At 41.7% G+C, this 11,590-nt stretch overlaps 1 protein-coding gene across 10 annotated transcripts in view; it reads left to right on the top strand.

Moving 5' to 3' along the window:
• Nucleotides 1–11,590, top strand: part of itpr1b (inositol 1,4,5-trisphosphate receptor, type 1b) — an 81,997-nt gene that overhangs the window by 49,561 nt on the left and 20,846 nt on the right. For all 10 annotated transcript variants that reach the window (XM_069714328.1, XM_069714292.1, XM_069714269.1 and 7 more), the window contains 8 exons: nucleotides 4,598–4,781; nucleotides 5,301–5,563; nucleotides 6,453–6,653; nucleotides 8,130–8,240; nucleotides 9,037–9,132; nucleotides 9,206–9,340; nucleotides 9,772–9,879; nucleotides 10,430–10,661. In XM_069714328.1, coding sequence (XP_069570429.1) covers nucleotides 4,598–4,781; nucleotides 5,301–5,563; nucleotides 6,453–6,653; nucleotides 8,130–8,240; nucleotides 9,037–9,132; nucleotides 9,206–9,340; nucleotides 9,772–9,879; nucleotides 10,430–10,661 — 1,330 coding nt within the window. The remainder of the gene's footprint in view (nucleotides 1–4,597; nucleotides 4,782–5,300; nucleotides 5,564–6,452; nucleotides 6,654–8,129; nucleotides 8,241–9,036; nucleotides 9,133–9,205; nucleotides 9,341–9,771; nucleotides 9,880–10,429; nucleotides 10,662–11,590) is intronic.

Below are 11,590 nucleotides of genomic sequence, written 5' to 3'. Positions count from 1 at the left end.
TATTCCAAAAACAGCCCTTTGAGAGAGTGTGTGTCTGTATGTGTTATATAACAGAAGAAGTGTAAAATCACTGCTCCTCCCAGCCCACCATCCATCTTCTCAACACGTCCTCATGATCTCAGATCCATAACTGTCACAGGGGCGAACAGGTGCCACCGCTCTTACTCAATAGGCTTGTTGTGGCACACCGCTACCCTTGGCCCCTTCCGAGCTAGATTTTCCCCCGCCCCCGTCTCCCCACCTCTGCCTGGTTCAAGTTCACTTTACAGATACCTCTTGGAAACCTTTAAAAAGATTTGAGTTTCCAGGGATCAGCCCCATCAACATACCAGCTATCATTTAAATATGGAGTGAGGAAGGGATTGCCCTTTTTAAATCCCAGTTTATAGTTTATTTAAGTTTAATTCCTAGTCCTGCCGTGTGTAAATTTTAGTCAGATCAGTGATTTACATTTTGTTGCACAAGTCACTTGCATTTACTCTTTGCCAAGCTGGTTGCCTGTACAGTTTTCTGAGAGAACACGCACGCACGTGTAGTTTACATTGATTTACACCTTCAATCTGGCAGTCTCGTCATAGCTTCAAAGAGCAGATCTCCGTGGATACCAGCTGGGCAGTGGAAGAGTACTCAACTGAAGCCCTCCAATAAGCACAGAGATGGCTTTGTCACTCACCAAGGTGTCAGGCTGCAAAGGCGGGAGACGGATAAAAAGAAGGAGAGCTGATGGTGTAAACAGGCCTTACATAACTGGCCCGTGTTGATGCCAGAAGCCAGGGTGGCAGCTGACGGGAAATGGAGGGAAAAGTAGAAGCGCAGAATAATCAGAAAGGAGGCCCCTCTGTGCCACCATGTTGATTCTGTGGAATAGGAGACAGAATTACGAGTCAATCTTAACCTGCTTGTGCTGAACATGACTGGCAGCAGCAGGATCAGCACAGCTCCCAGGAGGCTTAAAGCCCTACAGTGGGACATGTAGAGGGTTAATCTGCCTCGTAGTGAAAAACTGAGACTGACTGACTCAGCAGTTAACAGGGAGAAGCAGGGGCTAAACATTGTTTGAAGGGATTGCTATCGATCTTGTTTTGTGGACTTCTTTTTCTTCTCCAAGATTTTTTAATTCTGTTTAATCGCATTACGTTGTCTCTTGAAGTTAGCCAGCTGCTGGAGTACAGCATGATCCAAGTGAATGAACATGTACTCTTATTCTCTCTGGACTATTTATCAAGTGCACCCCAAGCTTTGCCGTTTCAGAGATTTGGCCAAAACGATAAGCCCTTGTTTCTGTTAACCATATCTAACACATGCATTTGTTTGTTTTCGAGGTCACCCAAGGTTGTAGCCTAGCCAGCAAAAATTTTAAGGAAATCGCAAATACAACAAAAGTCTTTACACCTGGCTATTTCTGCGGCATCCAACACGCTGACTACGAGAACTGACACTTATGACCACTTGGGTATATCCCAGACTCGCACCATTGTTGCAAGATTATTAATGTAGTTCACTTCATCAGTGAGGGGTATACAGATATAATTTATTCGAGTCAGGCCTGAAATCCAAACATGTGGAAGGACATTAGAATGAATCATTGTTATTGGTGGCTCACTCAATGTTCTCATGTTTCATTAGTAGGCCAAAAGTTGGTTACGGTGCATTTTTTATGTCAACCACAGAGCTAGCAGTGATATATGTTATTTTATATAAGGGCTTATGTAATATTTGTGATTCTATGCAGATATTAAACATTTTTTACAGACAACAAAAAGTAAAACTTTTAAAAGGTTTAATGTTAAAAATATATATATATATATATTAAAAAGTGATTAAGGTCTAATAAACAAGTCAAACAAGCTTTTATGACAGCTTTTGACAGTTTGTGATACCCTGTCAGACTTTTACTGTTATACCAGCCCTGACTCTGCAGACAGAGCACAGGGCAAAAGTTGTTACAAGGTGTTTGTTTTGCCTTTGGCGTATATGGCAGTCAAGAGTTCGCAAAATGATTCCCCTCACATTAGTGAATAAATCGTGTTTTTATGACCACAGTCATGAGGTCTTTTCGGATCTTGTAAAGCTGCTATCCTGGAGCTGTTGTCTCTGTTTGGCGAATCAGGCCTCTTGCATAAGTCTGTTAATCAGATCACAATCAGTAAATGGTCCTATCTTGTCAACAACATGATGTTAACAGCTTGAAAAACAAGCAAGAAGAAACCGTTGCATAAAGGAGAGGAGGAAAACAATTTAATACATTAGGTGCTCTGCTTCCCTCAGGACTTGAGTCGGGTGATTCTGCAGAGATTTTCACTAAAAAGGTTTCACTGTTTCATATTCTGAAAGATTGTCTAGGCAGATATGCTACTTAAGTGCCATGCACTGCATTTTTACATAGTTTCACTGTTCGCATGTTTTTACCGTCTCTCAGAAACTTAACAGTTAAGCTAAACCTGGAAAGAGTCTTATGTAACAGGCTTTCAAAACTGCCCCACAATCTCTGTATGTGATAACTCCAGCTTGCATCAACCCCCCCCCCTCCCACTTTTGGACCATTCCTCCTCCCTCTCACACCACACGTTCACTTCGTGCCGCTCTGGCAATGAAAGTCGGGCAGGGTTTTCCTCCCTCTCTCTCCTGCCACTGCTCTCCCTCTGTGGGCTGATGTAACAGTGTTTGAGCCGAGGCGCTGTGTGCCCTCACTGTAACCACTCAGCTGATTACAGGTCTTATGTAAGGAGGGATTGTTGAGAGGAAAATGGGACGGAACATATGAGCCTGCTGCAGAAAAACAACAACTCCATGCAGACAAGGCTTTCACACAAGATTGGTCTTTGTGTGGTTAAGTTATAGGCGGAACATTTCCTTCCTCACCCTGACTTCACAAACCTCTTACTCATACCTGAGAAATTCTCTGTTTTGTATTGTTGAGAAACTCATAAAAGCTCAAATTTGTGGTCTTGTGCTATTCCATGAATTTTGTTTTTACTGTAGCAGCAGTGAGTTCAGTTCTATAAACATATAATATGTACACACTTGCAAAGCATGTATATGGTTAATGTGTGGCCTCAGCAGGTTGTGGTTGCAAACCTGTAGGTTGCATGCTTTTTGAATTTGGCTTGCATGCTTTTACCAGATCTTGTCTTTGTTTTTTGCTGTTGCTTGTGTGTTTGTAAGTGTAAACAACCAGCAGCGCCCTCAGGGAGCCACAACTGCTTTGAGCCCAGGGGGCAGAGGGCAGATAGTGTAACATCAGGTGAGCATGTTTTCCTGCCACTGAGAGAGACTTGGGTAACTACTTCTAGTCAAACCCTCTGGCTCGCAGCACTGCATGAAAACTGAGACACAATGACACTATAATAAAAACTGGGCTGCTGAAAATTACAAATGTATTCTGACCTTGAAGACCTTGAATTTTAAAAAGAAACATTGCTGATAACATGCTGGTTTGTATACCGCTCAGCCTAATATTGAGTTGGTGAACCCTGTACTGCCAAAACAGCTCTGACCCATCAAGGCATGGACTCCAAAAGACCCAAGGTTTCCTGTGGTATCAGGCAGCATGACATTAGCAGCATGTCCTTAAAGTCCTGTAAGTTGAGAGGTGGGGCCTCCATTGATTGAATGTTTTTCCGGGACGTCCCACAGATGAGATCTGGGGAAATTGGAGGCCAAGTCAACACCTTCAACTCCTTGTCATGATCCTCAAACCCTTCCTGAAAATTGTGTTGCTGTGCATAAAGGCTGTTGCTTGTGCTTCATGCTGGAAGAGACCACTGCAATCAGGGAATACTGCCATGAAGGAGTGTGTGTGGTGTGCAACAGTGTTTATGCAGGTTGACATGTCAAAGTAACATCCACATGAATGCCAGCACCCAAGCCAAACATTGCCCAGAGCTTGACATTGCCTCCACCAGCTTGCCCTTTTCCCATAGTGTATCCTGCTGCTGTCTTTTCTCGAGGTGAACAACTCAACCAGCCATCCACTTAATGTAAAAGAAGACCTTCCATCGCTCCATAGACCACTTCTGATGGTCACGTGCCTATTAAAGGTGCCTTCAGTGGTGGACAGAAGTCAAGATGGGTCCATATGCAGAAAGCTGCAAAGGAGCTGGAACTGCCAGCATGATGATTTCCAGTTATTTGTGGTACAGCAGTTCTTCTGTGGGGTTAAACTACACGGGCCAGCCTTGCTCCCCATGCACATCAGTGAGCCACGACCTTTTTGCTGGTTCCTCAATTGTTCTCCTTGAACCACTTTTGGTAGATACTAACCACTGCATGTCAGAAACACCCAACTAGACCTAGTTTGTGGAGGTGCTCCGACCCAGTCGTCCAGCCATCACACTGTGGCTCTTGTCAAAATCACCCAGATCCTTGTGCTCTCAAAAATGTTTCTGCTTCCAACACATCAACTTCAAGAACTGACTGTTTCCTTGTTGCCTAACACATCCCACGTCTTAGCAAGTGCCATAGTAACGAGGTCATCAATGTTGTTCACTTTACTGTCCACCACCTTAAATCAGGGTTGTCAGTGAAAGTGGTGTGTGTCTGTTTGGAACATCAGATAATTAACCATTCTTCAAACCTTTTCTTTGATTTTCTCCAGCGGTCATTGTTTCAACGTTTAACAGGGGACAACAAGTCGGAGAAATTCTTCAAGGTGTTTTATGAGCGCATGAAGCTGGCCCAGCAGGAGATAAAAGCCACTGTGACTGTCAATACAAGTGACCTGGGCAGCAAGAAGAAGGATGAGGAACCACCAGACAAAGACACGCCAGCACGCAAGAAAGGTTAGAGGGTCAGGAGTTAGGTTCACCAAGGTAACAATAGGCCAGAGAAGAAATTCTTAGACCGTACATGTAAATTACACGTGAAACCGGCAAAGTAAACTTCTGCTGCATTCTGTGTACGAAGCCTCTGATCTGATTGAATACCCAGACTGTAATGTAAGTTGTATTTGTTGTCATTATACTTTGTCATAAAAAGCAGGAATAACAAGCAATTAACAAAGTGTCAGAAGCAGTGCAAGATGTGTAATATTTGCAAAAAACAGTTTTGTTTTTTAATCCTTGTACATTCTCATTTGTACAGTATGTCGTTTAATACAGTATTTAGTTATAAAACATATTTGTCTTTTCTATTTAAGTAAGAGATTTAGTCAAATGACATGTTCTTGGACCAAATTAGGTCTCTCCACTGTAAAAATGCAATGTTTCCTTGAAACATGTCTAGGCGTGTACATATTCTTTGTAACACTTGTCTTATCGCCGGTGGTCTGTGTTTGACTCTCTCTCCTATACCAATGTCAGTGAAAGATGTGCCAGTGGTGGCAGTGGCGACCGAGGAGGTTAAGGAGCAGCTAGTGGAGGCCTCTGCTGTCACCAAGAAGGCCTATGCCACCTACCGCCGTGAGGCCGAAGCCGAAGAGCACCAAGCAGCCGCTGACGGCACTCCTGTCCCGACCGCTGATAAGAGCCAGGAGGAAGGCGAGATGAGCGTCATTATCACCATCATGCAGCCAATCTTGCGTCTCATGCAGCTTCTGTGCGAGAATCACAACAGAGATCTACAGGTAGACCACTTTGCTGTCAGTGAAGGGTTTTTGTTTTGACTAACTAGTCATGCCCCCCGTCAGCCCACGTCATGCTAACATTTCCTGACCTGTGTTCTGAATTTCAATCACCACACTCGATTATACAGAAACGAAACCATGTTGAAAATAGGCACCAGTTGCAGAACTTCCTGATGCAGCTGTTTCCATATCTTGTGTCTTGGTCTGGTTTCACTATGAGGAGTGTGTTAGTGTTTAGTAATGGCTAGTTCCAGCAGCCCAGACAGAAGACTTCCTTCTTGCACTGACTCTGTTTACAGCCCAAAGCAGGAAAGGCCTTCTTTAAATGATTGTTGGCTCGGTGCGGAATCTCTCTGTCTCACCCATCCTGACCCCATGTGGGTGCAAGATATTGATTTACTGCTCGCCATTCTGCACAGATGATCAATTCATTGAGATGTTTTGGTTCTTCCAAAGTCATCACAATTGTCTCGCTGCCGTATAGGTTTCCATGCCTAACAAGAAGTAAAAGTGGAGCCATCACGACTTTTTATTTTTAGTTCTCTTTTCAGAGAAAAATAACATCTTTTAGATTTCCTGATCAGGAGCTTAAAGAATATTTATGATACCACACTCTCTCTTCACTGAGATGAATCATCTTTTATTAATACTTTGTTGGATTTTCTTTTCTCAACGTCAAATCTCACAGTTTTCATTTCCTTATTTGTAAATTAAAGCAAAAACTGTTGTCGACATGTCATACCGCCTAAGTCCATGATAATAAACTAAGTCCCAATAGTCAAGTCAAGTCACACAAACACAACAGAGTGAAGAATTAAAACAGTCAGATAATAAAAAGGGACATGCCTGTGAAGTATTTAACTCTATTTATCTCATTGTTCTCCTCCAGAACTTTCTACGCAACCAGAATAACAAGAACAACTATAATCTGGTGTGTGAGACTCTCCAGTTCCTGGACTGTATCTGCGGCAGCACCACAGGAGGACTCGGGCTTTTGGGACTGTACATCAACGAGAAGAACGTAGGACTCATCAACCAGACTGTGGAGAGCCTCACTGAATACTGCCAGGGTCCCTGTCATGAGAACCAGGTGATACATGTACACACTGAACACTGCAGTGCAAGCTAGCAGTTAAGACGTACCTTTTAATACTTCATGAAAAAATAGATTATCTATCAAATTAACGTGGGGGCGACTCTTCATCTCCGTCACCATACTGGTGCTTTTGTTTGGGTGGTATTGTAATTATCCCTGAGTGCTTCATGCCCAGCTCAGCTGCCGTGCTGAAGCTTCACAGTCTCTCATCTCTCTTCAACCACGCAACGCCTCTGGGCAGTGTGCCTTTGTTTGTTCTTTGGCACAGATTAGCATCGCTTGGTCTTCTCACATGATGGTGGCATCCTGTGTTGTTACTGCCGTCGGGTCATTTTATCTTAGTGTGAAACTGGCATGACTAAACAATCAACTGGCTAAATGCAGTCACTGTGTGAACAGATTTCAGTAACTTCGGACGGAGCTAATTGCTTCGCCAGACTAAACACAGCTCTTTGTTCATGTGCACTGACAGGGACAAGTGCAGGAATTGTTTTTGTTTTATATGTTCTGTTTGTGTAGTTTTAAATATATTTGTTAAATTGTATTTAGACACCCTAAAACATTTGGCTGCCACAAGCCATTGATCAGTTCATGTACATGCATGGTAATATAGTCATTTGTGAGTACGAAGTCAATACTTCTGAAACTTGACTAATAGTTGTGAAATGTTATCATGTGAAATAGTGTCTTGGACAAAGATTGGAAGTCAGTTTGATCAAAGATGCCCTGAACCAATCATGACATGTATCAGTCAAATTAATACAAACTGTGGTGAACTGTAAAAACCTGAGTCAAGTCAGTGTTTGGTTTTTATCACCTTTCATCTTTAAAACGACACCAGCTCTTCTATTTACACTTAGTTATTAAGGTACCTGGCAAGTAGGTTGTTCAGCAACTTGGAGAAATGTCTCAGTTTGACTCAGTGTCTCCCATATCTTTAAGTTATCCAGACTGAGCCCCATGATGTTGAAATCAGGGCTCTGTTGGCCCCATAACACCTATTGTGGGACTTTTTGGTCTTCTTGTTGCAGAAGATGACTCTTATTGGCAGGCTACAGGTTTGAGGTTGCTGTAGCATTCTGCATAAGGAAACTGGGACCAATCAGATGACTCGATCAGACCAATATCCAGTCTTCTGAAGATATGACATGCTTTATTTTGATACATCGGATCAGTGCCAGCATCTCTGTTGTGATATAAGTTTATAGAAATCAGTAACAGTAATTGTGCATCAGTACAAACGATGGGATTGGCGAAGAGCTTGACTTGTTATATAGATTATTACTGTATTTATTATCAAATCATCATTGAAAATACTAGTGTGCTGTACTGCTATATATAGCTTTATATATAAAATATATATATATGTTCTTTAAATGTCAGACTTTTTCCATAAAAGTCCTGACAATCAGGATTCCAAAATCCCTCTCCTGCTAAAAGCATTTCCATTTATTTTCTTGTGTTCCTCAGAACTGCATTGCGACTCATGAGTGCAATGGTATTGACATCATCATCGCTCTCATCCTCAATGACATCAACCCCCTTGGCAAGAAGAGGATGGATCTGGTGCTGGAGCTCAAAGTGAGTACTCATTGGTTTATTTAGTGGATCTGAAGAGCGGAAACACTTTTTGAAACAGATCAGTGTTTTTATTTTGTGTTTATTTCCTCTGCTGGTTCATTTCGTACAGATGTCACATGAGAATATGAGAACATCACATGATTGTTCTGTCAGAGGCACAAGACTTTTTAATCGCTTGAAATTAATGAGTTTTAAAGCAGGGGACAGGGCATTCTAATTCATACGGGGGAAAAATGAATCATTGAATTGCAAAGTTATTTAACCATTAGGTTAAGTTAGTTACTTTATTAATCCCCAAGGGGAATTTTTTTTCGCTACAGCAGCATACAGGAAGCAATAGATAATAATAGAATAATAGAAAACAATAAAATAGCAGTAAAAATATTAAATATAAAATGCACAGTATATACAGTACAGTATATATCTATATATATTATATACAAAAATGACATCACTGACAGTAGCTCAGAAAATAATAATGCAATGTAGCCACAAGTGTCTCATGATAGAAGTTAAGACACCTCGTTCACAAGAGCTCATTGCAGGAGATTCTCAAAACAATGTTGACTGTAAGTAGTTAAGCCAAAATATGCTGTTACAACGCTTCCTTATAAAGTGTTCCATCACAAATTACATAACAGTGACTATGTAATATTTACATATGGATTTCCTCTTCGGTCGTTTTTGATTCACATAAAATCAGCCTGTGATTTACAATGCAGAATGCTGAACATCAGGTAGATAAAATAACCTTGATCATGTTCGTGCTGTTATCTTTCCTCTCATCTTTTCACAGAATAATGCCTCTAAGCTGCTTCTTGCAATTATGGAGAGTCGCCATGACAGTGAGAATGCTGAGAGGATATTGTACAATATGCGACCTAAAGAGCTGGTGCGTATGACCCCATACAAAGCATCACATGGCATGAAGTGGATGTTATCATGACAAGTCTGTATTCTCGCAGGTGGAGGTGATCAAGAAGGCCTACATGCAGGGTGAGATAGAGGTGGAGGAGCCGCAGGAGGGTGAGGATGGAGAGGAGGAGCATTCTGCATCTCCACGTAATGTCGGCCATAATATCTACATCTTGGCACATCAAGTAAGCCAACAAATATCTACAAATAAAATCAGTGTGGACAGACTGTGCGCAAACGCTGGAGCACAAGCACAGCTGCATAATGTAGTACATCACCAATAGATTTCCAGAGGCCTTTTGGTTTTTGTATGCGTCAACTGCTGTGGCTGCTATAAACATGTAATACCTGTCACTCTACACTCATCTCTATTTAAGCCCTCAGGCTGAATGCTGCGCATAGCATCAATTCATTATAATGACAATAATTATAGTTATGTAACACCAACTGTCAGTCCCCACCCTGCAGCTTTGTGGCTGGATGGATGGATTATCTTACATCCAAAGAATGATAAAATAGCATGTTTTGTATCCAGGTGCATATTTGCACATTATAGGCAACATTTTGTGGTCGTAGTATAAACAATCTTTCTGACGATAATCTGTGACTGTTTCAGTTAGCCCGTCACAACAAGGAACTGCAGGCTATGTTGAAGCCAGGGGGGACATACGGAGAGGGGGACGAGGCCCTGGAGTTCTATGCCAAACATACAGCACAGATAGAGGTCAGTTGTTGGCTCCATGCCCGTGCTAAACTGTGCTATTTCACATCTGCTGATGTCTTTATGGTATTTTATCTTTAATTTACTGTCTCACTGTGATGTTTTCCCACAATATCACTGTTGTATGCTCTCTATCTGACATCTATTGCCAGATGTCTGTGTTAGTTTGAGAGGATTGCGACATGCTTTGGCATAACAATGGACTTGAGGCATGTGATAATGCTTTTCTTGGCCTCCTTTTCAGTTTCATTTTGTCCCGAGGCAGGATGACAAGCACCTTTGGCATGTTTGCACATTTTCCTTTGTGCACTCAAGTGAGCAGAAGGAAGGCTGATTGTTTAAAGTGTTTTTAGTTTAAGGTGTTGCTTCAGTTCATTAGCTGCTTTCATGAAGAAAGTCAACACAACAGTGCAGTTTTTACCAGTCCATTTGAATGAATAAATAACCTATTCATATGATCTATAAACACTGTGCCTTGTAGAATGAAGGTGGATTTGCCCACTACAGTGACAGAGAGTTTGTGATTGGTGGCTGCTGCTGTGGTTGTGTCCAGATTGTACGGTTGGACCGCACTATGGAGCAGATAGTCTTTCCTGTGCCCAACATCTGCGAGTTCCTCACCCAAGAGTCCAAGCTGCGTGTCTACTACACCACAGAGCGTGATGAGCAAGGCAGCAAGATTAATGACTTCTTTCTGCGCTCTGAGGATCTCTTCAATGAGATGAATTGGCAGAAGAAGCTGCGAGGTACTCAAGAGGCTACTGGTGACACCAACACAGTTCCCTGTAAGTTTTTCTCCCCAACTCTTTATCTTCTAGTGCCAGGTTTGCACTCTTTTTCTCGAGCATCCCTCCGGGTTCCCAAACTCCTTTGCAAGCCAAATTTCCCTGCAAGTCATTCTGGCATTTTGCCAACTCAAGATCTCGTAATCCACAAAAATATACGTATACTTTAAAGGATGATAAGGCCTCAGGCACCAAGGCAAGATTATATTTAGTAAAAATGGTTAAGCAGCAAATATGAAGCTTTCTTTTATGACTCTTATCTGATGGTATTCCTGTGTTATTTAACAAGTTGTCAACACTGAAAACACTGTGAACGGCCAGCTGTGATTAAAAAAAAAAAAAAACAACACGGGTACAACTACAGCAAAAACAGGTCATGGCACTGTTGGAACTCAAAAATGACAACACAAACAAATCCAACACAGATATGTTCGACAATCAGACAGGTCGAACTTGAAGTTTGAGTTGTGCCAACCACATAACTCTTAGGTATTAGCTGCACAGTCAGCAGAGCTGTTAACTGTTTGGGTAGTTTCAAAGCACTTAGAGGAATACAGTCTTCCTTCACAAACACAACAGTTTGTCTTATTTTATTACGACAAATATTGCGAGGTCCATGTGTGAGAAGCTCTTCTCTCTTAGCTCGAAACCTGGAGGGATAGAAGTGGAGAAAGTGTGTAAACTTTGATAAGTTGCTTAGACTTAAGTTACAGTATAGTCATTTTATTTACAATAATAATAATACATTATAATATTGATTACGTTAAAGGTTAAGATAGGATAACAAAACATGTTGTAAAGTTGTGAAGTGATGTTTGCCACCCTGGAAAGAGTGATGTCAGCGTGGTTCTGTTATTGTCTGTCTCCATATATTTTTTGGTGAGATCACAGCAGCAGATTCCTGTGGTTTGTCTTTCTGGAAACTGAAA

The sequence above is a fragment of the Brachyistius frenatus genome, unplaced genomic scaffold, assembly GCF_029030835.1.
Source record: "Brachyistius frenatus isolate BFR_SWC_R1_liver_20210118 unplaced genomic scaffold, ASM2903083v1 Contig_4, whole genome shotgun sequence".
In the NCBI taxonomy this organism is placed as follows: domain Eukaryota; kingdom Metazoa; phylum Chordata; class Actinopteri; family Embiotocidae; genus Brachyistius; species Brachyistius frenatus.
The sequence above is the reverse complement of the archived record's forward strand: the minus strand, read 5'-3'. Positions and strand labels throughout refer to the sequence as shown.